This window comes from Anopheles aquasalis, chromosome Y (genome assembly GCF_943734665.1).
Source record: "Anopheles aquasalis chromosome Y, idAnoAquaMG_Q_19, whole genome shotgun sequence".
NCBI lineage: Eukaryota > Metazoa > Arthropoda > Insecta > Diptera > Culicidae > Anopheles > Anopheles aquasalis.
Window position 1 is genome coordinate 1011332 of NC_064879.1, and position 24498 is coordinate 1035829.

The window sequence follows — 24498 nt, forward strand, 5'->3', positions numbered from 1 at the left end:
GTGCAGTGCTGTTTGGTGACATTAGTGACGTTCGGCCGGCGCCTACGTAAACGTCAACCGCATTACCGAGTGACATTCGAGCAGGATAGTGACAGGGGGCGAAACGGCACATCGAGCAGTGTTGTTCCGCCTGCGCCATTTCCGGCTGTCACTGGCTGGTCCACGACTTTTCGCTCTTTTCCGATCGAGCGCTGCTCCAGGCAGGTAGGTAAGCGTTTGGTGCTTCGCTTTTTCCACGCGTCCGTCGAAGCCCATCTTGTTTCTGCTCTTGTGGGCTGTGCGGATTTGTCGCGTGCGATCCAGTTTATGCGTTCTGTTGTGTGTTGTTCGTGGGTTTGTACCTTTTACCGGGAAAAAAGACTGGCTGCCACCCCTCCCCTCGAGCGTGCGTGCACACTAGCGACACTGGCGTGGGGTGGTGACCACTTGTGCCCCCTCGCAATCCTTCGTCATTCGCGGTGTTTCTCTGCTGGTTCCGGTGTGTAATACTCTGTTCTTTTCTGTTTTACCCTCGACAGGTCATTCTAGATTTGTTTAACGCCATCGAAACCTTCTAGAGGAAGTGTAAAGATGCAGCTGCACGTGCGTGGCTTGAACACGCAGATTCTGGAGGTCCGTCCAGAGAACAGCATCCACGATGTCAAGGTGAGTGAGAGAGGGAGAGAAGAGAGGGGGAGTGAGACTGCTTGCTTCCAGCCACTGCACCAGAGCCAACCGATGGGATATGAGATGATTGCGAACAGTTATCTCTCTTACCTGTTTATGATGCAGAGGACAGCAGAATCAAGCTTCTACTACTTTGAGCATGATTCCCTAGAACCTCTGCTAAAGTAACACTATGACGCTGTCCGTGAGACTCGTGCCATCCGAACCCCACCCGGTGTGCAGGAGCTTTTGTGTGTCAGCACAACCCAATCAAATCTTCGATCAACCTCGACGGAAACAGAATTCTGTACGACGCGTGACGCGAACACCGCTGTCCTGCCTCTCCACCCCGACTGCTGTGTGCATGTGAAGAGCGATGCAAACCTTACCAAACCGTTGGTTCACGATTGTCCATCCGTGGATTGATTCGTGCAGCGGTTTAAGATGATTTGCTAGAGTGAACCAAACCAGGCAATTCAGAAGCCCAACGCGTAATCCCGGGATAGCAGTTAACCCGATTACGTCTATTTCGATGCCACAATTGTAACTTTTGATGTCAAAATTTAAAGGAGAGTGTAACTTTCATCCCACCGAGTTAAGCACACACATTTGGCCGGATGCTTGGCGTGTTCAATCGCCTGGTCTTATCCCTAAAGTGTGTGCAAGAGCAACCTTTTACGAGGGGCAGTCTATCTACTCGACAGGTAACGATCGTGTTACCTGCCGAGACAGCGAATTCTGCTACACAACCATTACTCTATCACTCAACTCAATATTTACCGAACAAGTCGGAATGGAATCGTTCGGAAAGTAGTGCACAACTATCCGCTATGTATTAAGCCAAAGTAAAAGAGCTTTCAAATGCTCTCCACTTTGGCAGCTAAGGATTTGTGCTAGAGTAATGTTTGGAATTTGAGACCTTTAGCTATTGCGCCATTCAATCGCGGCTAGAGGGAGCGTAAATTCCCGACAAAACCATGCTGCGAGGAAGGAAATAATGTGAGCACCGAAGCTCAGACGGCAGGTTTCCAGCGGACCATCGCAGATCACTCCCACTGCGTGGATCCTCCTATCACTCAATACCTCTGCCAATAGCAAAGTCCCCAGTCAAATGGGGTTTGAAATACTGAGAAGCGGTTTGAGAGCGCTCTGTTTGGCATGCCTCAACCGTGGTATAAAATGTTTCAACAAAAATAAGATTATATTTAAGAGTTTAGCTCGTGCTCCCATCGGTTCGGTTGTCTTTCAAACTGTGCTAGTCCTTTCCCAAAATCTCATACTAATTGCTACTAAAATTTCGTTTATATCCGCAGCGTATGCTGGCTGAGGCCGAGTCCATCGACGATTCCGTCGCGCTGAGCCTCTGGTGCGAGGGTAAGCCGCTGGCCGATGAACAGTTCGTCGGAGAGCTCAGCTCACCGGAGCTGGATGTGACCGTCGGACTGCTCGGTGGTAAAGTGCACGGTTCGCTTGCCCGTGCCGGTAAGGTGAAGGGCCAGACCCCGAAGGTGGAGAAGAAGGAAAAGAAGAAGAAGAAGACGGGTCGCGCCAAGCGACGCATCCAGTACAACCGTCGCTTCTCGTCGGTGGTACAGGCTTACGGGCGCCGCCGTGGACCGAACGCCAACTCGACCTAAGCAGCAACAGCAGCAGCAGCAGCAGCGTAGTGAAGGCGGCCGGAACACACCACACACAGCAAAGCTTTACCGGCCTGGGCAACCGTGAGAATCGATTTAAATTATGTTCAGGTTCAGGGGTAGTCCCCCAAGTGCTTGGTTCCCTTCTCATGATTGGTCGGGACGGTACTTTTTTTTTTATTTGTTTTCACCTATAGTACTTTCAATTTCGGTGCCCCCGAGTGCTTCGTTTTGTAGGCATTCGAGTCGCATACGAGGGACATTGTGTGTGCTGTTGCATGATTAAGAATAAAGTATTCTCTGTGAAAACAGAATCTTTTGCAATGTTATGTTTGCCTCACGTTTCCGAATCTTGGAGTGCTGGACTGCTCTATCACCTTTCCGTGCATTCGTGAACAATCGGATTATTGACCATTTACGCTGCAGAAGTGGTACATCACGTAATCTACCATAACATCACGAACAGCAACGAATATTCAATATGATCCGACTGTGAAACATCGGGCCAGAAGCGGACAATATAAAAAACTATCGTATGTAACGAGCGCTGAAATGAATATGTTGATCCTAGCGAAACCATGCTATGTTCGTTGCTTGTTGATAGAAAAGTTTTGAGAGCGGCGATTGATAGTTGTAGTTTACGGTCATCGATTGACACTAGTAACATTAATCGATTTTGGATTGCCGTTTCGGATCGTCCAGCGGACTGACGAGAACTACAGAGAACTGAAAGGCAAAGGCAGTCAGAATATGTACGCTCGAAACTCGTGAACTTTTATTGGATTTCAGGCGTCATTCAACTGCCACAAAGATGACACCAGCAGAGTAAAGGACAAATCCAACGGGGGGGGGGGGGGGGGGGGGGGGGGGCAAACGGGATATAAGCAGCGCATGCGGCTGGATGGCACCCGTGACCCACGATTTACAAACGACGACCACGGCGACCTCCCTTCCTTCTGGTGGAATCCGACGGGATCGGTGTCACGTCCTCGATGCGTCCGATCTTCATCGAAGAGCGAGCCAGGGCTCGCAATGCCGACTGTGCTCCGGGGCCGGGTGTTTTTGTGCGGTTTCCACCAGTAGCCCGCAGTTTGATATGCAATGCCGTGATGCCGAGGGATTTACACTTTTCGGCCACATCCTAGAACGAACAAGCAAAGATGTATGTATTGCACAAACCACTAAGCAACGACTCCCTCCTCTCTCTGCCTATTGTGCCTTCTGTTCTACAGACGACATGCTTACCTGGGCGGCCAACATAGCGGCGTACGGCGAGGCCTCGTCACGATCGGCCTTCACCTTCATACCGCCGGTTACACGCGAGATGGTTTCCTTGCCGGACAAGTCAGTCACATGCACGAACGTGTCGTTGAAACTGGCATAGATATGGGCTACACCGAAGACGATCTCGCCGTCACGCACCTGCGGACCGAGCGAGACCTGCACCTCCTCCTTCACAACCTTATTCTTTCGTGATGGAGCCATCCTAGTGTCGGGAAGAAGACGGAACAACAAGAAAGCACATGTAACATCGCCACAGCATCACAGCAGCCTAGCTCAAACGCATCCGGGCCAAACCAAGCCATGGCTCTGGCAAACCATGCTGGTTCGCTTCGCCTCACGGTCCCATAACAAAACCACGAAACCGCTAAAAGCGGATCTAAATTGCAGTGTATTTACCTTTGCCAGTAGCAATGCGTGCGAACCTCGCTAGGCGGAAGTTAACAAAAAAGAGGCTCGACAAAATTTGACGTTCAGCCGAGCACGAATTTTTCCACCTCTGAACCGCTCGAGAAGCCATTCGAGCACTGGTGGTGCGCGTGAGCGTGTCTCTCTAGCACTTCGAAGCCGCACACTCACTCGTAACGTGCACTTTAAAAAGCACTTTCATCAGTTATCTTTGCGGTGGTGCGATACCAATTTTTAATCTCCCTACTTGAGTGCAGTTCGTTGCGACAAATTCCGATCTTTACACTCTTGACGATACTGTGTATGGCTCTAAAATACTACTGCTTTGCTAGTTATTCCTTTGTCGAACCTACTCAGCATCGGTCGTTGGTGGCAATATTTTGGGTGGTTTGTTTAAATTTACCTTTTGTTAAATGGCCCAATTTGACGAAGAAAAGCGTATGTGGTATGGACGTTACCGTCCATCGATATTCAATCCGCGAGCTAATCTCGGACAGGTGTTGATTAACGTATTGGAGCGTACTCCGGAGAAGGTAGCGCAGGTAAACGTGGACACAGGAACGGAAGTAAGCTGCAAGCAGCTAAGGCGGCGATCGGTCAGATTCGCTAAATATCTCGCCAACTGTGGGTGCGTGCACGGTGAGGTTGTCGCACTGGTGGCACGAAACTCGTGTCACGTACCAGCCGTCACCTTCGGCTGTTTCCTTGCCGGTATCACGGTGAACACACTGGATCCGTCCTTTGAATTGCCAGAAATCGAGCATATGCTGCGCCTAACACGACCCAAGGTTATAGTGTGTGATTTTGATAGATTGCCAGTGATAAGAACGGCTTGCGAAAGGATTGGCTTACAAGTAGGCAAGTATGGTTTGCTGCTGCTTCTTGAATGTGGCAAGCGGTTGCCAACTGATTGCTTTTCGGTAGACGAGCTCGTTTCTGCCGGAGAAGCCACCGAACAAAACCAGCTGAGCGAGGAAGATAGCTACATTCCTCCGTACTGGGGCGAATCGACTAGATTGACGGCGGCCATCGTATGTTCTTCCGGTACAACGGGCCTGCCCAAAGCAGTCCGCGTTTCTCACTCGCAGCTCATTACAATGCACGGTCGTATCAGCCAGCTGGATCATAACGACACAATCCTTTGCTTCAGCACGCTGTACTGGATCTCGGGCTTCCAGATGTTGCTGACTGGTACATTAAATGGTATCCGGCGATTGATAACCGCGAAACCCCCCAGCGCGGCATACACGATCGAGCTATGCAAACGCTACCAAGTGACGGTGCTCCTTACGACTCCTTCCTTAGCGACCGATGTTGTGCAGTCGCTGCCCGAGACAGCTCGTTTAGAATCGGTTAAGGTGTTCATTGTTGGAGGCAGTGTCGTACCGCTGGCGTTGAGAAAATCTTTAAATCGCCACGCACTGGTAGAAGGGCGAGGAAGATGTCTCGTCGCATATGGGCTGAGTGAGACTGGCGGAGGGGTGTCGTATGAAATCGAGCCACGCGAACAATCCGTAGGTGCACTCTTATCCGGGTGTGCGGCAAAGGTAAGCACAATGAAAAGACTCCTCATCTCAGAACGCTCGGATCAACAGCTCGCTTGCATTTCACAGATAATTAGCGACGACGGTGTACCACAAGGTGCCGACATAAATGGTGAGCTGCTCATTCGACCGCCTTATCCATTTCTTGGTTACCACGGAGATGAAGCGGCCACTCGACAAGCGCTGGACGACGAAGGATTCGTGCGCACCGGTGACGTTGCCTGCTTTGATCGAAACGGTTTCCTGTATATCGTTGACCGCAAGAGAGACATCTTAAAGTACGGTGGATATCAAATCACACCATCAATACTGGAAGCAACGATAAGTGAGCTGCCCGGTGTACGCCACGTAGCGGTCGTTGGCATACCAGACCCAGATCGCCCCTTCGATGATCTTGCGACGGCGCTGATCGTCCGCCACGGTCATATGTCACCAGCACTAACGGAAGAGATGGTGATCAAGCACTGCATGGAACAGAACGGGGGCGAGCAATCGCGCTGTGAATGCTATCGATTACGGGGCGGTGTAAGATTTGTTGATTGTCTACCAATGACCGAAAACGGCAAAGTAATCCGTAGTCTCGCACGAAAATTAGCAATCACGACTGGATACGGTTCGGTCTAGTCACATGCCGATGAGAAGAGCACGGTAATCCCTAGACCCCTACAACAAATAATATTATATCATATTAATATACACGATGTTATATTTGCCAAACTATTGGCACCATTGTACATCAGTAAGTCTTGTTTAAACTTTGAATGTGAGGCGTTAGACATTCATGTTTCCAGTTCGTTTGAGGGGTTTTTAGGTCTTTTGCGATGAGGCTGTTGAGCGTCGTACAGCCCGGCCCGAATGAACCGCTTGGCTGCCTTTCCATCGAGCCGAGGTTTGGTGGCATTGTCCTTGATTTCCTTCAAGCGTACCATAGCTGAGCGCACCTTTACTAATTCATGCATAATCTCGTCCTATAACCAGAAATAATTGTTATGATTAACCAAATCATAGTGGCAGCCTCTCCACAAATCTAATTAAATCGCTGACTTACATTATCCTCCGTTTTACCGGTGAGCTTACGATGTATCCAGAACAGCGAGTTTACGCTGTAGGCAATATACGTATCATACCAAACTTTTTCTTCGATGCTAAAATGGTGGTACTTGTCGTAGTCTTCGCAGACATCCTTCAAGCATTTGCCAATCTTCTCAATCGTTTTCTTCAGTGTTTCGTCTTTCCGAATGAAGGCTACATCATTGCACAATACTCCATAACGGGTTTCAACCGACTCCTGTTCCATCTAATGTGAGAGATTCTTGATTGATTGAGAGTGATTATTTTTCAGCGACACAATCGAAAAACTAGAAATAACTTGTATTTACTTTTCGCATGCGTTCAATTCGGCAAATGTCATTGAGAATAACATACCGTTGACGTTTGGCGATCGATTCAATGTGAATGTTTATCAAAGTGTGTATAGGAACCAGGTGAAGTCATAGCACTCCGCTCGCTGCCATATTGGATTTTGACTATGCAACAGTGGCTGTCAATTACATGCTTAACAAATCGATAAAAAGCGTTTGATGATACGAAGGAAACCCGGAAATTTTCAATGGTTTTGCCAGGTATAGAAGCTTTTGCTCGTTTAAATGATTCACACTCTTTGTTTTCAACAAACGAGCGAATGATCGGTCTCTTACGAGGATCCGTGGGGCTTTTGGCCGGAGATCTTTGGTTCATGATATACATTTTTTTTTAATATTTCGTAACGACGAGTTCTACACTCACTCAGCATAAATATACTTCGTCAGCCAATTGGCATTGTTGATCATTAATCGCCGTTTTATTTCGGTAGCTTATATAACTGGCAAAAATGCTATGGCAAGTATTCCTTTAATTTAATCGCATTTCATAGATGTTTAAATTTGAATCCCGCATTATGTTGTGTTGATCAAGTGCACACGGTGATCCTTCAAGCAATTGCCACATCGGCATATTAGTTGTGATGTATACATTGTACAACCCATCTTCAGCCTTGACTCTTCACTACGCGTTCTTATTTCTTCACTGAACACGCATAGGAATAGGCTGTTACTTTCAATTTAAATTTGCTTTCCTTAAGCACTCAGGAAGACCACACTCAAGCAGATCACCTGCAATAAAATAACTAACAAATGAGAATTGCTCGTTCAATCAGTTAACACGTTTACCTTCCATACCTATTTTGCTAACCGATTGAAGCTTCACTTTTTAATGCGATGTTTTTCCCCATTTCTTCCTGCATGTGCATGCGACCTGCTACTCACAGCAAAATAATCGGTTTCAGTTGAATTAAAGCAGCGATGGAGCTACAGACGTGATCGTGGCTGCTGTCCAAATAGAACTCACTCTTTGATAAACACAGTTTAAACAGTTTTTCACTGCTCTGATTGTTCTACATTGGTGGTTTTAAGATGCCTTATAGGTATTGCGTAGCTCCGTTTTGCAAAAATAACAGTAATAATATCAAAAGGCTTGGCACGGTGGTTAAGTTTCATTCTTTTCCGCAAGATGTGGAGTTAACCCGACAATGGGCATCATTTTGTAGAAAAGATGCAAATTGGCGTCCGTCTAAGAATGGTGCTATATGTTCGGAGCATTTTAAGACTGAGGATTATCAATTACACCAATCGCCACTGATTAAAAATTATCATTATTTGCGATTATTGCAGACAACAGGTATGATACCTTGTTTACCTTTATTTGGACTTTTTATCTTAGATTAAAATGTTTCTTTTAGCTGTTCCTTCTATACTAGAATGTAACAATAGTTATGCCGAAATAAACTACATACTTTATTCAAAAAGAAAAACAAGTGTACGTATTTATTACATGCGCAAATTTAAGTTTTTCAATACAATGGAAATTATATTGGTAAGTGGATGTGTATCTGTGCCGGTCAGTGTGCAACCTTAAATTTGCGATGATTTACGCTCAACGGTGCCGGATGAAGTCGACCAGATGCTGTGCATTAAAGACGCTCTCGCGGTAGGTATAGTTGTGGCCGTCGAGGACCATAACAATGCACGGTAGTGAGTGGACACCGGTCCGGCGTACCAGCTACTCCTCGTGATCCGCATTGATCGTGGCGAACGTCACACCGTACGGTTCGAGCGTACGGTGTCGATCATCTTCTTGAACGAGTTGGCCGCTTTCATACAGTCGAAGCACCAGTCGGCGTAAAACAGCAGTATTTGCGGAGTTTGGCGGCTTTTGGGCAGGATGTTGCTCTCTTAGTACTAGGCGATGATCGACAACCGATGGTACAGGCTAATGTCCTGGTCGTGGAAGTTAAAGTTATGTGCATCGTAAAAGTGTTCGAACGGATCCTGGAACCGGCCGTGTGGTGTAATCGGGACGCTCCCTATTCACGATTGCATCCTTCTTCGTTATGTACGGCGTATGCCTTCCGACGCTCCGAGTTGGAAAGTAGCTCGTATGCCTGCTTGATCTCGACGAATCGCTGCTCCGCCTAAGGGTGTTTTGATTTGTGCGGATGCCTGTTTGATACAGTTAGCTCAAGTCCTAGCACGCCTGTGGCAAGCAATCAATACGAACGCAGACAGAGTGCTGTTCGGATTCTTACCATTCCTTAGCTTGCTGTTTGTAGGCTCGTCTGATCTCCTGTAGTGTAGGCTTTCGCTCCACGCCCACGGTGACGTACGGTGATCACAAACACTGCCAGGCAAAGCCAGTGCACCATCATTCGAGGCATCCATCCTTGCTCACGAGGCGATGCGCTCTTGATGCGCCTTACAAAAGAAGACACCTGTTCCGACGGTGGCAAACTAGGAATAGGAGCGGATCTTCTTCCCTTATAACTCTTCCTTTGGATGCGCCTCGCGATTGGCAGACGATCTGCCGAGCCTGCGTTCTTGATGAACAATGATGAACAAAGCGCGCTGGAGCTGCCTTTATTAGGGCAGAAGAACCCACTCCTTCTCCTTGCTGCTCCGTGTTCGGAACAAGCGAAGAGGTCCTCTTCGCCGGATCTTTGATCGGACACGCGACAACACCCTCCTTTGGATGCACTGAGCATGTAGCGCTGATGTGATTGTCCATCGCACTCCGATCGTCTCCGTTCTTTTGTCCTTTGGCCAATTGTCTAAGCCGACAGTGACCGCTTATCGGTGGAAGCAGGATCCGGGCCTTTTCCACTCGTTTCAGAATCAGAGATAGCCGGCGTTTTCGGCCCCTGCTGACATGTTGATAGACACAGCGGGGCTGCTCGTTTGTTCTAAAATTAGGAAATGTATCATTTAAACGAGCAAAAGTAGATAATATACCTGATAAAACCATTGCACTTTTTCGGATTCAAACGCACGCTGGTTTGGTGATGAACGTAAACAAGCCACCAAATGTCAAAAAAACAAAAAAAAAAGCAAAAAATAAAAAAGTGCTATGACTTCACCTGTTTCTTAGAGACACTTTGACAAGGACATAAACGTCGCAGACCACGCAGCCCACAAAAGTTGCACGGTCACGCCATCTTTGCTTTTTCCTTCCATACAACGAGTGTCGTAGCACGCGTACTTAAAAAAATGGCACAGAAAAGCTGCTTTATTAATCGCTTACCAGACGAGGTATAAGTTGAAATTAAATAGGTTTGGCATTCTATCTTCTTGTGACTAACTTTTCGTGTCATTTTTGTGGTGTAGGTGTTATCCATGGTGTTCGATTGGCTCGATTTCAAGAGCCTTAAAAATGCGTCACTTACGTGTCATCGATGGAACAACGTAATCGCAGGTGGATGCGCAGAGAGATTTGTGTTAACCATACATTCTGTTAGTGACGCGCTACCAGAGAAGGACCAGTTGAAATCGCTAGCATCAAGGATTAAGCTGTTAACCGAACACACCACACGATGGTATCGGAATTTAAACATTACGGATGCGTTTTCTCTCGAACCAGCTTTTACTACAATCTGGCAGATAATTCACCCGAAAATCACGACCAATATCCGCAGGTTGCAGATTATGATCGATAGTCATGATCGGGCGACCGATTTGTTACCGTTATTAACTGATTCAATACCGTCCCTACTACAATTACGAACGCTGGTTGTCGAACAAATCAAGGAATTTGGTGGCGAGATACGTCAATCGAACATTCCAACCATCCGAAGCCAATCGCTCCAGATCTTGGACATAAATTGCAATTACCGATACATGGTAGATCTTCCGAAGCTTGAAACATTTTGTGGTGCCTTAAGCGCTTTAAATCTACCAGACGATAGCTCGCAGTCGCTTATATTATCCAATCTCAAACAGCTTAAGGTATCAGTTACCAACGATAGTTTCACTAATCCAACTGTCTTCAAGCGAATGCCGTATCTTCAAACTATTACTTGGGAAGTTCTTTTAGATGAGGCGCTTTTCATAGCAATGTATGAATCGTGCCCCTCACTTACCACATTAGCATTCTCTGAGAACGTAAAGTTTAACGATCGGTCCCTTGTTGATCACCTGCTGAAGTTCGTCGGGCTTCGTCGACTTATTTTTCCTCGCATTAGAGATAGTCAAATGTTTTATGATTTTTCAAAATTTACTCACCTGGAGGAACTTGTTCTCAGAAAAATTGAGATATTAGCTGATACATTGCTGAGCCTTCCAAAGTCAATCCGAGGACTTTGCCTGATCGTACCTCTACATAATGAGCGGATCCTAATGCCAATTATTCGGTGCAAATTGACTGAGTTGACGAAACTGACTCTGATTTGTGATGGCGGTACGGCATCACAGGAACTAATGAATGTTTTATCATCGCTAAAACAACTGAAGGAACTGACGCTCTCCCATTACGAATTTACACCAATGATTTTCCTTCAAATGGACGCTCCGCTGCCTCAATTGCGAGTTCTAAAGTTTTGTGATTGCTTACTACCTAGAGAGGATCTATCTGGACTCCAGGAAAAGTTTCCAAACGTGAAGAATCCTCAGTTCATTGACTGCACTAGATCTTGGGAAATTGATGATTATCCCCTCTGGGGTCTCTTTTTAGATTAGAATCTAAGATGCTATGCGATAGATACGTCAATCTATATCAATCAATACCAACCATCCGAAGCCAATCGCTCCAGAATTTGGACCTAAATTGCAATTACCGATACACGGTAGATCTGCCGAAACTTAAAACATTTTGTGGTGCCCTAAGCGCTTTAAATCTACGAGACGACAGCTAGCAGTCGCTTATATTTTCCAATCCATGACTTGCTGAAGGTCGTCGTGCTTCGTCGACTTATTTTTCCTCGCGTTAGAGATAGTCAACTGTTTTATGATTTTTCAAAATTGCCATGTTCCATGCCATGCCATGCCACAAAAGGCATGTTATATAAAATATTCACCAAATTATAGAAGAAGTTTGAGAAAGGCATATTATACCTTACGAATGCAGCATAAAGGAATATAGCTGAATGTACGAAATCTCAATGTAAGAAGTTTTCGAACAATGAAATGAAATAAAACACAATCATAAATACAAATTAAAATAACTCTCCTTCTTCATTGTGCATCTATGAACATCAATTTGGTAATTTGGTGTAGGCTAATGATGACAAAGAACGATAGCGCTCTTTACTTGTGTGGTTGCTTATAAAATAATCATTATATACTTAGGAATGCCAGCCCTTTGGTGGAGGTCGGCCGTACTGTGCCAAGGCGGCAGATTGAAAATCCGTTTTAGGCATGTGTTTTGGAGTACCTGAAGCCTTTTCATGTGCGTCTTCGCACATATAGCCTAGGCTGACGCCGCATATAATATGACTGGTCGCACTATGGATTTGTATAATAAGATTTGGTTTTGTGTGCTTAATTTTGATTTCCTATTTATAAACCTATAAGTGCCCTCATAGCATTCAGTCCAGCCGAGAGTTTAATTTCAACTTAAGGTCCTAAATATTTAACTTCATTTTTCCATGGAACTTCATAATTCTTATTTTTCAGGTCTTTTTTCGGAAGCTTTCTTAAACTTGTGCATCTCGTGAAAAATGCCGCTTCCGTTTTATTCTCATTTATTTTTAACTTCCAAGAGTCGCAGTACGCCACGTATTTAGCAATGCCGCCGTTTAGGGCATTTATTATTTTTCTAGGTTATTGCAATCTCGAAACAGAGATTGCAAAATCGTCGGCGAAAGTAAATTTAGAGGATTTGTAAAAGCCGGGAATATCTGCAGTAAATATATTAAACAGTAAGGGAGATAGGACGTTACCCTGTGGTAGGCCGGCTGGTAACGTAAATGAGGCAGAACTATTAGAGTGAATATGAACCTTGCACTCTCTATTGCTAAGGAATGATCGAATAAGTTTAATTAACAATGTTGGGAACTTGAGTTTGATTAATTTGTATAGAAGACCATTATGCCAAACCGTATCAAAGGCTTTTCTAGATCTAACAGCACGAGCCCGGTTGAACGTAATTTATCGCGTTGGGATTTGATATTGTGAATAAGCCTCAGCAATTGGTGTGTGGTTGACAATCCTTCCTGGAATCCGAATTGATAATCCGGGATGATCTTTTGATTCCTAACATGCTTTTTTATGCGATCCGCTAGAACTTTCTCGAATATTTACCGATGCAATTTAAGAGACTGATCGGGTTGCAGCTAGCTCCTGCGCCTTCCTCCGCTTGCTGGCAGCAACGGCATCTCTTAGCAGCCTCTTTCTGTACCGGTACACGGCCCTCCTCCGTACCCGAGTGATCGCTGAGGCAGGTTTCTGCAGCCTCCGGAACGCTCGCTGGCACGCTCTCCGCTTCACTGCAATCTCAGTGGTCCACCAGTACACAGGCGACCTCGGCACAGACTTCTTGCTTCGACGGGGCATCGTCTCATCGCAAGCCCGTACCAGTTTCCTGGTAATCTCCACAACGCTTGGCGGAACCTCTGCAAACCGCTGGATCTCCAATGACCGGAGAAATGTCGGATCGTCATACGGTGCGGTCTTCCACTGACGCTCACGTGGCGGCGGTTTCGCAGCACTACTCTGGCATCTGGTCGGAACAGGCGTCGCTGGCGAGCGGCGTTCCTCTATCTTAAACCATATGGCGGCATGGTCCGCTAGATCACCGCGTTGCTCTACCCGCCAGCTCTGTGTGGTCACGTGTCCGGAAGTGGCGAAGGTCACATCCACAATTGAGCCCGGTGCAGCACCGGTTCCCAGGAACGTGTGAGCATTTCCCCGATTTAGCAGCTCCAAACCCAGCTGTTGTACCATGTTCCGCAGCTCCTCACCACGCCAGTCTGTCTTAAGACAGCCCCACTCCTGCGCATGAGCGTTGAAATCTCCTGCTACAACCACCCTGCTTTGTCCAGCTGCCACAAGGGTGATTACTTCAAGCAGCTTGGCATACTGCTCATCCGTGAACCATCGTACGGTAAAAACTACTGGACCGATTGATTTGAAATTTTTAACACATAATCTGCACACTCTTTGCTAGATAGTTTCGTTGAGATTTTATGAAAATTGTTGATACTCTTTTTTCAACGAATCTTAAAAAATCGTGTTTTCTGGCAAAATGACAAAAAGCATTACTTTTTCAACTTAAAAAATCTGCCAAAAATTGAAAAATACGAGATTTAACAAAAACTCGACGGGGCTACCTAGATATACTTATAATCTTTCAAACGAGTATCAATTTACATTTTTCTGATGACCCATCGCGTTGCTACGATGGGCACTGTTTTTGGTGCGAATCAAAAGACTTGACCCTTAAGAGTTAAGCGACGAACCCGGTTTGATCATTGTGATCGCTTTTTCATCTTCAAAAATCTGGCAAAAATCGAAAAATAAGAAATTCCAACAAAACTCAACGGGACTACCTGGATAAACTTATAATCTATCAAAAGAATATCGATTTGTATTTTTCTGATGACGCATCACGCAGCTACGATGGGCACCGGAAAAAGTATCTTTTCGCAGACGCACCTTCCTAAATATGATGCCGTGAATGATGTTTTTAATCAATCTTTCCCAAAAAGAACGAAATAATCTTCAAAAGTTGTAGTTTAACATGCCATACACTTGAAAAAGTAAAGGGGAAGGATACGTCACAAAAAGTCTTTAAAAATGAGCCTATTTTTAAGCAGAAATTACCGAAGCCCCCCTAAAACATTAATCAATATCAATATCGAATACTTAGTTCTTTTCAGTTACAAAATGTTTTTGATGCTAAGATCTATAACCAATTATAATCAAAAGAATCCTGTAAAAATGTATTGCTTGAGTTATTTGCTAATGAGAAACCAAAGAAACTTGGAAAGGAAGAAGCTGGACAATGGTGCAAGTTACTATCGTAGATGGTAAAGAGGCGTTGGAAAGGGGTTTTAATGTGTGAAAATCTTGAGGGGCCCCGTTAATACAGTGTGCCCAGGGCCCCCCAGAGGCTAAAGACGGCCCTGGCAGCTAAGCAACCTGGGTCTGTTACCCATCGGGCATCATCATCCGGCACACGCTTCCTGTTGGGGTCCGATAGAATCGCCACTTGCACATCTTTTTCGCGGGTAAGCTGCACGATCATATCCTGAGCGAGCCGGCCATTTCCTTCGTTCACTTGCAGTGCCCTTAGTTAGAAGAGGACTGCTTGCATTGTTTGGCCCCTATGCGACGAGGACCACCACATATCACGTATTTCATTTGTTCAACGCACGTTAGACTCTTGTGGCCTTTCTGGCCACATCGAATGCAAAGCTCTGACCGATCTTCCCCTGTGCAGTCATTCGCGGCATGCCCGCGCTCTAGACAGCGGTAGCATCGCAAGAGTTCTTTCGGCAGCGGATCAAGCACTTTGGCGGCACAAATGCTGCGGCCAATTGCAATCTTATCCCGCACCCACTCTGGCACCTTGCTGCGTGGGATCCTGAAACGCGCTGAGAGCGTCCATTGAAGATAGAACGCGTCATTGTGGGAGGAAGAATCTTCTCCTTAATCCGTTCTTCTACCGCTTTGGAAACTAGCTCGGCATCCGCCAACATGTCTTCTATACAAATTAATCAAACTCAAGTTTGTTAATTGTTAATTAAACTTATTCGATTATTCGATTAGCAATAGAGAGTGCAAGGTTCACATTCACTCTAATAGTTCTGCCTCATTTACGTTACCAGCCGGCCTACCACAGGGTAACGTCCTATCTCCCTTACTGTTTAATATATTTACTGCAGATATTCCCGGCTTTTACAAATCCTCTAAATTTACTTTCGCCGACAATTTTGCAATCTCTGTTTCGAGATTGCAATAACCTAGAAAAATAATAAATGCCCTAAACGGCGGCATTGCTAAATACGTGGCGTACTGCGACTCTTGGAAGTTAAAAATAAATGAGAATAAAACGGAAGCGGCATTTTTCACGAGATGCACAAGTTTAAGAAAGCTTCCGAAACAAGACCTGAAAAATAAGAATTATGAAGTTCCATGGAAAAATGAAGTTATATATTTAGGAGTGAATCTGGACAAACGCTTAACGTTTAAAGCTCACGTTGAAATTAAACTCGGCTGGACTGAATGCTATGAGGGAACTTATAGGTTTATAAATAGGAAATCAAAATTAAGCACACAATACCAAATCTTATTATACAAATCCATAGTGCGACCAGTCATATTATATGCGGCGTCAGCCTAGGCTATATGTGCGAAGACGCACTTGAAAAGGCTTCAGTTACTCCAAAACACATGCCTAAAACGGATTTTCAATCTGCCGCCTTGGCACAATACGGCCGACCTCCACCAAAGGGCTGGCATTCCTAATTATATAATGATTATTTTATAAGCAACCACTCAAGTAAAGAGCGCTATCGTTCTTTGTCATCATTAGCCTACACCAAATTACCAAATTGATGTTCATAGATGCACAATGAAGAAGGAGAGTTATTTTAATTTGTATTTATGATTGTGTTTTATTTCATTTCATTGTTCGAAAACTTCTTACATTGAGATTTCGTACATTCAGCTATATTCCTTTATGCTGCATTCGTAAGGTATAATATGCCTTTCTCAAACTTCTTCTATAATTTGGTGAATATTTTATATAACATGCCTTTTGTGGCATGGCATGGCATGGAACATGGCAATTTTGAAAAATCATAAAACAGTTGACTATCTCTAACGCGAGGAAAAATAAGTCGACGAAGCACGACGACCTTCAGCAAGTCATGGATTGGAAAATATAAGCGACTGCTAGCTGTCGTCTCGTAGATTTAAAGCGCTTAGGGCACCACAAAATGTTTTAAGCTTCGGGAGACCTACCATGTATCGGTAATTGCAATTTAGGTCCAAATTCTGGAGCGATTGGCTTCGGATGGTTGGTATTGATTGATATAGATTGACGTATCTATCGCATAGCATCTTAGGTTGCCTAACGTGAAACGAAACCCCAGAGGTCATTATCTTCAATTTCCCAAGATCTAATGCATTCAATTATCTGAGGATTCTTCACGTTTGGAAACTTTGGCTCGAGTCCATATAGATCCTCTCTAGGTAATGTGCACTGAAAAAACTTTAGAACTCGCAATTGAGGCAGCGGAGCGTCCATTTGAAAGAAAATCATTGGTGTAAATTGGTAATGGGAGAGCGTCAGTTCCTTCAGTTGTTTTAGCGATGATAAAACATTCATTAGTTCCTGTGATGCCGTACCGCCATCACAAATCAGAGTCAGTTTCGTCAACTCAGTCAATTTGCACCGAATAATTGGCATTAGGATCCGCTCATTATGTAGAGGTACGGTCAGGCAAAGTCCTCGGATTGACTTTGGAAGGCTCAGCAATGTATCAGCTAATATCTCAATTTTTCCGAGAACAAGTTCCTCCAGGTGAGTAAATTTTGAAAAATCATAAAACAGTTGACTATCTCTAATGCGAGGAAAAATAAGTCGACGAAGCCCGACGAACTTCAGCAGGTGATCAACAAGGGACCGATCGGTAAACTTTACGTTCTCAGAGAATGCTAATGTGGTAAGTGAGGGGCACGATTCATACATTGCTATGAAAAGCGCCTCATCTAAAAGAACATCCCAAGTAATAGTTTGAAGATACGGCATTCGCTTGAAGACAGTTGGATTAGTGAAACTATCGTTGGTAACTGATACCTTAAGCTGTTTGAGATTGGATAATATAAGCGACTGCGAGCTGTCGTCTGGTAGATTTAAAGCGCTTAAGGCACCACAAAATGTTTCAAGCTTCGGCAGATCTACCATGTATCGGTAATTGCAATTTATGTCCAAGTTCTGGAGCGATTGGCTTCGGATGGTTGGAATGTTCGATAGACGTATCTCGCCAACAGATTCCATGATTTGTTCGACAACCAGCGTTCGTAATTGTAGTAGGGATGGTATTGAATCAGTTAATAACGGTAACAAATCGGTCATCCGAGCATGAATATAAGTAATGTGCAGCCTGCGGATATTGGTCGTGATTTTCGGGTGAATTATCTGCCAGATTGTAGTAAAAGCTGGTTCGAGAGAAAACGCTACCATAATGTTTAAATTCCGATACCGTCGTGTGGTGTGTTCGGTTAACAGCTTAATCCTTGATGCTAGCGATTTCAACGGGTCCTTCTCTGATAGCGCGGTGCTTTCAGAATGTATGTTTAACACAAATCTCTCTGCGCATCCACCTGCGATTACGTTGTTCCATCGATGACACGTAAGTGACGCATTTTTAAGGCTCTTGAAATCGAGCCAACAGAACACCATGGATAACACCTACACCACAAAAATGACACGAAAAGTTAGTCACAAGAAGATAGAATGCCAAACCTATTTAATTTCAACTTATACCTCGTCTGGTAAGCGATTAATAAAGCAGCTTTTCTGTGCCATTTTTTTAAGTACGCGTGCTACGACACTCGTTGTATGGAAGGAAAAAGCAAAGATGGCGTGACCGTGCAACTTTTGTGGGCTGCGTGGTCTGCGACGTTTTTGTCCTTGTAAAAGTGTCTATAAGAAACAGGTGAAGTCATAGCACTTTTTTATTTTTTGCTTTTTTTTTGTTTTTTTGACATTTGGTGGCTTGTTTACGTTCATCACCAAACCAGCGTGCGTTTGAATCCGAAAAAGTGCAATGGTTTTATCAGGTATATTATCTACTTTTGCTCGTTTAAATGATACATTTTCTAATTTTAGATCAAACGAGCAGTGTCTTGAACTCGAACTTGGATTTTTTACTTCGCGAAGCGAATACATCGTCTCCAACGCAACCAAAACATAGACACCAACTGTCAATTTTTTTTCATTCATTTTTCTAATTTTCGCGAGCGATTTTGTTCGGTATGATTTCACCTGTTTCCTATAGACACTTTGGTTAATCCGTTAAAAATCACAACGCGCATTATGCATGAGCAAACAATAGCCCATTACATTTTTATTTAACAAATTTATTTTCTCCATTGAAGATCTAAACATCGCTATTGCTTCAGCAAATGCGAATAATAAATAACTAACCGAAGACCTTTCGGGAATGAGCTACTTTACTCAAAAACCCATTGTGGAAATCTTGCGCAGTGAGAGTCTTTTTCCTACCGATGGATAGCTGCAATACCTCGATGCAAAAGCCATCGCAACACCACACCAACAGTTGTTTGGTTTGTCGGGAGTATTCGATGCAACCGGGCGCCTTTTCGGTTTGTTTCTTCGCGTTGCTTTGATCGTGGCAATAAGCTATCTCGAAAAGTTTGACTGGTTCACCGCAAAACCATGTTTTCAATGGTGCTAAACTGTAGAGTGAGCGATACAGATCATAGATCTGCAGAGCTCTGTGGTGCTTCCATCTAATCTCAGCGAAGTTCCGATCGATCTTGGGTGCTGTAGAAAATGAGCGAATGATAGTAAAAATATCAACTTTATTGTTACCGGGAACCGATGAGGAACTTACCGTATGTTGCTTTCGAACCGTCCTGCCGCAATGCCTGTCCGTTATAAAAGTCAAAATCATCAATGCATTGCATCAAACAATCAGCACCTAACTGTGCCAATTCGTCGTGTAATTGCGGCATCAGCATGTCTCTTGGTATATCTACGGTTGATTGTAGCAATATTTCACCGATATCGAAACGCTTCGGCTCGATACGCATGATGCTGATGCCTGTCCGTCGATGACCATTAGCTATGGCATGAACGATTGGTGCAGCACCGCGAAGCTGTGGCAGGAGGCTGGCATGCACATTGAGCATTCCGCTAAAATGTGCATAAACCATCTTATTAAACTGTTAGTCTAGCCGACAGCGACCAGAGGTGCTTGAGTGACAATCAAATGTGTATTACCGATTGAAAGAACTAATCATCTCTTCCTGAATAAGATGCCCGAAAGAAACCACCACTCCGAGATCGAAGTTCTCGTTCGGTCGGTACGATTGCCAATCGCTAACCGGTATCCCTTCCGTCAAGCTGTACTGTTTGACTGGATTTTTCGCTGCTTTGAAGGACGTGACCACTTCTAGCCTGCTAACTGTTCTTCCTTGTTTCCTAAAAGAAAAAATATAACGATGAGAACACATGTTTACAGAAAAAAAAACTGCAAACGCAGCCACACTTTATACGCACCAATTCCTATGGATTATTTTAAGGCTGGGTAGAGAGAAATTATCCGTGCCAAAGAACAAGATTTTCAATCGTGAAACGTTGGAACTGTAGCTCCGAGCATCGCAGAGCTTGCCCAAGGATGCCATTCTTCGCCAACTTACATTAACGAAGACATTCATTACCACGAAATACTGGATAGGAAAAGTGCACAACAATTGCAGCCCGATCAATGTTTTGCCCAAAGTAAATAAAAGAACCGGTTTGACAGATGTCGTCGCATGAAAACAAACGTTTGGCAGAAAGGAAATCGAAAGAAAAGTTCAATGGTTTTATCAGGTAAAGTATGTGCTTTTCCGCGTTGATAAGGTACATTTTCTTATTTTAGATTAAACGCGTGTGAGCAAGGTGCAGGAACGTTGGCTATCTCTGATCCTGGGACAGGTAACAAGGACCCGGATCCGGCTTCCACTGATAACCGGTCACTGTCGGCTTCGACGATTGGTACGGGCAAAGAACGTTCCTGCTCGCAGTACAATCGGATTGGACGCTACATACTCAGTGCGTCATCAACACCAACAAACTCAAGCGTCTAGCGGAGGAAAACCGCCACTATCGATTGCAGGGGCACGTTATCGTTGCTTCGACCTGACCGGCAGCGACATCAATGTGCTTGATGATAAACACCGACGTACTACCGAAGAAACCGAGAAACGAAACGTCCTTCCATTCGCGATACGGCCAGCTTCAGCCAGAAGATTGTAGGGAACGTGCCGTTTTCAACAACCGCTCGCTGACCCGAGAATACGCTCAAATGCTGTGCGAATCGATCGTCAACCATACCGTGAACGAAAACCGTGAGCTCTTCGATCGAGGGATTGGTGGTAATGTGAAACCAACAACCGATATGGTGTCGGGACAAAAAGGATGATGTGAGATTTGAATAGCACCATTTGTGGGAAGTGCGCACGTGTAATTGATTCAGCGACCTATCGGCTGTCCCATCGTAATCACAGTGTGATATTGGATGCAAACCATCCATCCACAAACTTGCTCGAATAAAACGTCAACCATTACAGGATCATTAAAGTAAGATAACTATACTAATGGCACTACTTCTTGCTTTTCCTGAGTGATACATCCTCCTCGATCTCCAGTTCGTCCGCCATTTTCTACTCTGATCTGCTTTTCCATCATTTGCTCCTCTTTCTTTCGCATCGTTTCTTTAACAATTGTAGCCGGCTGGCGAGGTACGTGAGTACTGGCACTAGAATGCCTGCGAATCCGGCAAGCCATTGGTGACCTCGCGCATCACCATTGATTCCCTTCCGTGGCGCGATTGCCTCGGGTGAGTTTCATTCGCTTCGTCAGACGATCAGGAAGGGCAACCTAGAGCCTGATCGTGAAGGTCGCGGGGAAGCAACTCTTTCCTTTACTCGGCGATCTATTTTGTGCGCCTTCAGGCCGTCAGGTGGGGGACCCAGAGGCTGACGGTGGACTGCGCAGAACAGTGGCTCGCTGAGGCGGCATGAACCTGATTTCGGATCGGGGGATTCTTAGAAAGGAACTTCGAAGCGGCCTTTTCTGGTGAAATCAAAATTGAGCGTAAGTTTATTCGTTAAATTTGGTCCCCTTCTTATGCGATAATTTATGCGTAAGCCGCTTTACTATGAAATGGTGGCCAAACTATGATAATGGTCGCGGTGTGCGCGGTGCACACCCGAAATGCTAACGGCGCAACGTGGTATTTAATCGATCGGTAGCATCTCCTGGAACCGTTTGTTGCGTGGATCATCCTCGAAGCCCAAGTGTTAGCGCATCTCTTTCGTCAACCGATCCTTGCGTTCTTGACTGCCCGTATCTCGCGCTCTCTTTGCATTCAAATCCGACGTCCACTGTAGCATCATCATCTAGCAGCGCCTTTTCTCTTCCTGTTCATGTGCTTCTTTTTAGGCTAGGAAGTAGATTCCTGTAAAGAAGGGAGTATGAAAATGATTGGATGGGTTACAAATCCATCGGATGGGATCCATCCGGCCGTCTAAGGCATCAATATCTACCGAAAATCATCCGTCTGTAGCGCCACAACCATCATAATGGGTCTCATGTCGATGGCATTTTATTTTGGCACAATATAGACTTGAACACTTGAACACCGGGGCTGGTGATATGACGCAGGGTGAGGATTTGCTGGAATAGAGGATGATCGATCAGACAGGGCCATGAGGAGACGCCGTTGCACGTCTTACTGTGGATGTCCAAAGTGATAATAAACTCGCGAGCAGTTCGTGCCGTAACGCCACATCTTGGTGCTCGTGCTAGATCCGTTATATGAAACGGCTGTTCTGGATTGATCTCCTGACGATCCTCTTGACTGTTGAGTCTGTGCCGTTCCTTGTGCCGTACCGTGAGCCATTTGACGCCCCAAGTAATCGAGTTTCTTCTCGTTTTCCAGCCCGCAGCTGATGGACAGGATGAAGAGCAGATCGGTGACACGGAATTTTTGGTTCGTTGGTGTAAACTAGTTGCACGTTTCGCACCAGGCCGAACGTACCCTCGACGTTGTTGATGGTGCTCGTCGGATACAGCAGACCAGAAGCACGTTATCTTTTACTCGTATCGTGTTGCATTTCCGGCAATGGTGAGTCGTTTGTTGCTGCGTGCCAAACAGACAGTTAATATTCGTTTCATTTCTTTTGCAGCGCTATTAGCAGTTGGTTGCTGATGCTGCTGCTGTCCCGATGGTACTTTTGCACCATTGCCAAGGTTAAGAATTTGAAACTTGTGCACCTGCTGCTGTTGCTGGTCGAACGAGTGCTGTCCTATGGGCTGATGGTGTTGCGGATGTTCTTGTTTCGTTGTTTTTCATCGCTTCAAACAGCTCGTAGTGTATCTGATGCAGCACGAACCGATTCCAGTTCTGTATCAAACTGATCAGATTGATGTTCGCCGTATTTGGGGCACGGTCGGACAAAAGAATCAACCCGAGAGCGGCCGCTTCCGGGACGGTGCGGAACGAGCGCAGCAAGTTGCTTGCCTGGCACGGTGAGCTCGAGCTACCAACGTCCAGCATGTGAAAGAGGAAACCGAGCTCACACGAAAGACAAAACTCCTTCGAGCAATAGTGTTCCTATCATCGCGGATTGTGGAGCGAAACAACCGGACAGACTGGCCGAATGCGTATGGAGCTCGTGCTCCATGGTCAGCGAGTTTGGGTCACGCAGTGCAATCTTTTCCGAAAGCGTCAACGGCACAGAGGTAGCGCGAGTGGCGTCGCAAGATCTAGCACGCATTTGGAACCATTTGTGCCTGCATACCCGACAGTTCGCTTGCCGTGCCGATGTCGAACTCGATCAGATCGCTCGGATGGCCACCGAGCAGGAGGCGGGAGCATGCTCGATCATACACACCATATCGACCATCCGCTCGGATCGAAAGGTGAACTTCGGGTTCGGCCACGGCGGATCTGATGACTTAGAGTGGTTGACGATGACGATGGGAAGACGCAGGGCCACTTGTTTTCTCTAAAATAAAGATAATACAAGCATTTAAACATTCGACAATGGAAGACGATAAAGGGAATGGGTTTCGAGTAGCCTTCGACTGTTGGTTCCGTCTCTTGCATTTGCTTTCCCGAGTCCCGAGTCCCGAGTCCAAGCAAGATACTTACTGCACGGAAGCGGATGATCCGGATATGAGCTGTTCCGCGATTAGATATATTCTGTTCGATTCCGTTGGTGGCTGGAAGGAGAAATCGATTGTTGCTGCAAGACCTTAGCGGCATCGCGAACCGGTGCCGGTTTCCGATGCCCTTTTACCCGTGTGCGTTGGCCGCAGATTTCCGTACTTTCTGCAAATGACTGTGATTTGGGAGATTGGTTTCCGAAGCATTGCAAAAGGATTAGAATCCTCTTTCTCCAATTTCATTCTCGTCCTTCTGAGAATCTTTTTCGCTGCGTTTCTCAAAGTTTCCTACACTTTTCAGGCTCATTTTTCTAACGGGAACAAAGGCGGGAGTTGGAAAACCACTTGATTTTACTCTTATCACCTTCATCGGGATCTTTTGTGGGACGCTGCGATTGCATCGCGGACCTCCGAGTATGGCCGGAATATAGAACGGGACCGGTTGATGGTCGTGCCGGTGCCGTTGCCGGAGCGGATGATGATGGTCGTGATGGTCCTCTGGAAGGGAGGGCGGCTCCGGCGGCTTTTGTGTCCGGACCTCTCCGGTCCGGACGGATGTGCATGTTCCGGATTTGCGCTGTTCGCCGATTGGCCTAGCCGTAACAACAGGAGATGTGGGTGGAAGGAGAAATCAAACGTTAATGCAACAGATCCTTGCAGAACCACGAACCTTTCTACTTGCCGGTGCGCTTTCCGAACTTTGAAGACGCCCATGTTGTGGCTCGGCCGTAGATTCCCCGGCCTCTGTGCCTGCCTTCTGGTGCGCT

General features: G+C 45.6%; 5 protein-coding genes and 1 long non-coding RNA gene across 9 annotated transcripts; 2 read left to right on the forward strand and 4 right to left on the reverse strand.

The window, feature by feature from the left end:
• Nucleotides 1-76: 76 nt before the first annotated feature.
• On the forward strand, nucleotides 77-2596 carry LOC126579629 (FAU ubiquitin-like and ribosomal protein S30). Of its 3 annotated transcripts, none has more exons than XM_050243110.1 (3): nucleotides 77-204; nucleotides 519-645; nucleotides 1959-2596. In XM_050243110.1, the coding sequence occupies exons 2-3, from the start codon at nucleotides 571-573 to the stop codon at nucleotides 2280-2282; spliced, it is 399 nt and encodes a 132-aa protein (XP_050099067.1). In that variant the 5' UTR covers nucleotides 77-204; nucleotides 519-570; the 3' UTR covers nucleotides 2283-2596. The 3 variants fall into 3 exon arrangements, with proteins under 3 accessions (XP_050099067.1, XP_050099068.1, XP_050099069.1); XM_050243111.1 differs by having other exon boundaries at nucleotides 159-208; XM_050243112.1 differs by lacking the exon at nucleotides 77-204 and adding an exon at nucleotides 230-333.
• Nucleotides 2597-3035: 439 nt separating this feature from the next.
• LOC126579627 (40S ribosomal protein S14a) lies at nucleotides 3036-4040 on the reverse strand. The gene is made up of 3 exons (XM_050243108.1): nucleotides 3963-4040; nucleotides 3528-3768; nucleotides 3036-3423 (listed from the first exon to the last, which is right to left on the reverse strand). The coding sequence occupies exons 2-3, from the start codon at nucleotides 3765-3767 to the stop codon at nucleotides 3205-3207; spliced, it is 459 nt and encodes a 152-aa protein (XP_050099065.1). The 5' UTR covers nucleotide 3768; nucleotides 3963-4040; the 3' UTR covers nucleotides 3036-3204.
• Nucleotides 4041-4239: 199 nt separating this feature from the next.
• LOC126579626 (uncharacterized) lies at nucleotides 4240-6249 on the forward strand. The gene is made up of 2 exons (XM_050243107.1): nucleotides 4240-5518; nucleotides 5585-6249. The coding sequence occupies exons 1-2, from the start codon at nucleotides 4385-4387 to the stop codon at nucleotides 6137-6139; spliced, it is 1689 nt and encodes a 562-aa protein (XP_050099064.1). The 5' UTR covers nucleotides 4240-4384; the 3' UTR covers nucleotides 6140-6249.
• Nucleotides 6204-6937, reverse strand: LOC126579628 (nuclear nucleic acid-binding protein C1D). Its single transcript, XM_050243109.1, has 3 exons — nucleotides 6895-6937; nucleotides 6564-6827; nucleotides 6204-6483 (listed from the first exon to the last, which is right to left on the reverse strand). The coding sequence occupies exons 2-3, from the start codon at nucleotides 6810-6812 to the stop codon at nucleotides 6295-6297; spliced, it is 438 nt and encodes a 145-aa protein (XP_050099066.1). The 5' UTR covers nucleotides 6813-6827; nucleotides 6895-6937; the 3' UTR covers nucleotides 6204-6294.
• Nucleotides 6938-18899: 11962 nt separating this feature from the next.
• On the reverse strand, nucleotides 18900-20329 carry LOC126579631 (methionyl-tRNA formyltransferase, mitochondrial). Of its 2 annotated transcripts, XM_050243114.1 has the most exons (5): nucleotides 20215-20243; nucleotides 20075-20098; nucleotides 19796-19996; nucleotides 19407-19708; nucleotides 18900-19336 (listed from the first exon to the last, which is right to left on the reverse strand). In XM_050243114.1, the coding sequence occupies exons 1-5, from the start codon at nucleotides 20226-20228 to the stop codon at nucleotides 18972-18974; spliced, it is 906 nt and encodes a 301-aa protein (XP_050099071.1). In that variant the 5' UTR covers nucleotides 20229-20243; the 3' UTR covers nucleotides 18900-18971. The 2 variants fall into 2 exon arrangements, with proteins under 2 accessions (XP_050099071.1, XP_050099070.1); XM_050243113.1 differs by having other exon boundaries at nucleotides 20075-20329.
• A 1313-nt stretch (nucleotides 20330-21642) lies between these two features.
• LOC126579632 (uncharacterized) lies at nucleotides 21643-24319 on the reverse strand. The gene is made up of 4 exons (XR_007608457.1): nucleotides 23718-24319; nucleotides 22297-23571; nucleotides 22108-22237; nucleotides 21643-22019 (listed from the first exon to the last, which is right to left on the reverse strand). It is a non-coding gene; the product is annotated as an uncharacterized LOC126579632 (long non-coding RNA).
• Nucleotides 24320-24498: the final 179 nt, after the last annotated feature.

Bases quoted from the DNA above. Each gene is read 5' to 3' on its own strand.
- LOC126579631 (XM_050243113.1), bottom strand. From the start codon at position 20,232: ATGAATGTCTTCGTTAATGTAAGTTGGCGAAGAATGGCATCCTTGGGC. The intron at 19,997-20,074 runs GTGCGTATAAAG...TTTTTCTTTTAG, and splicing joins AAAATAATCCATAGGAATTG to GAAACAAGGAAGAACAGTTA. The intron at 19,337-19,406 runs GTAAGTTCCTCA...CATTTTCTACAG, and splicing joins CGGTTCGAAAGCAACATACG to CACCCAAGATCGATCGGAAC.
- LOC126579628 (XM_050243109.1), bottom strand. From the start codon at position 6,812: ATGGAACAGGAGTCGGTTGAAACCCGTTATGGAGTATTGTGCAATGAT. The intron at 6,484-6,563 runs GTAAGTCAGCGA...TTCTGGTTATAG, and splicing joins CCGGTAAAACGGAGGATAAT to GACGAGATTATGCATGAATT.
- LOC126579626 (XM_050243107.1), top strand. From the start codon at position 4,385: ATGGCCCAATTTGACGAAGAAAAGCGTATGTGGTATGGACGTTACCGT. The intron at 5,519-5,584 runs GTAAGCACAATG...TGCATTTCACAG, and splicing joins TATCCGGGTGTGCGGCAAAG to ATAATTAGCGACGACGGTGT.
- LOC126579627 (XM_050243108.1), bottom strand. From the start codon at position 3,767: ATGGCTCCATCACGAAAGAATAAGGTTGTGAAGGAGGAGGTGCAGGTC. The intron at 3,424-3,527 runs GTAAGCATGTCG...TGTTCGTTCTAG, and splicing joins CCGCTATGTTGGCCGCCCAG to GATGTGGCCGAAAAGTGTAA.
- LOC126579629 (XM_050243110.1), top strand. From the start codon at position 571: ATGCAGCTGCACGTGCGTGGCTTGAACACGCAGATTCTGGAGGTCCGT. The intron at 646-1,958 runs GTGAGTGAGAGA...TTATATCCGCAG, and splicing joins ACAGCATCCACGATGTCAAG to CGTATGCTGGCTGAGGCCGA.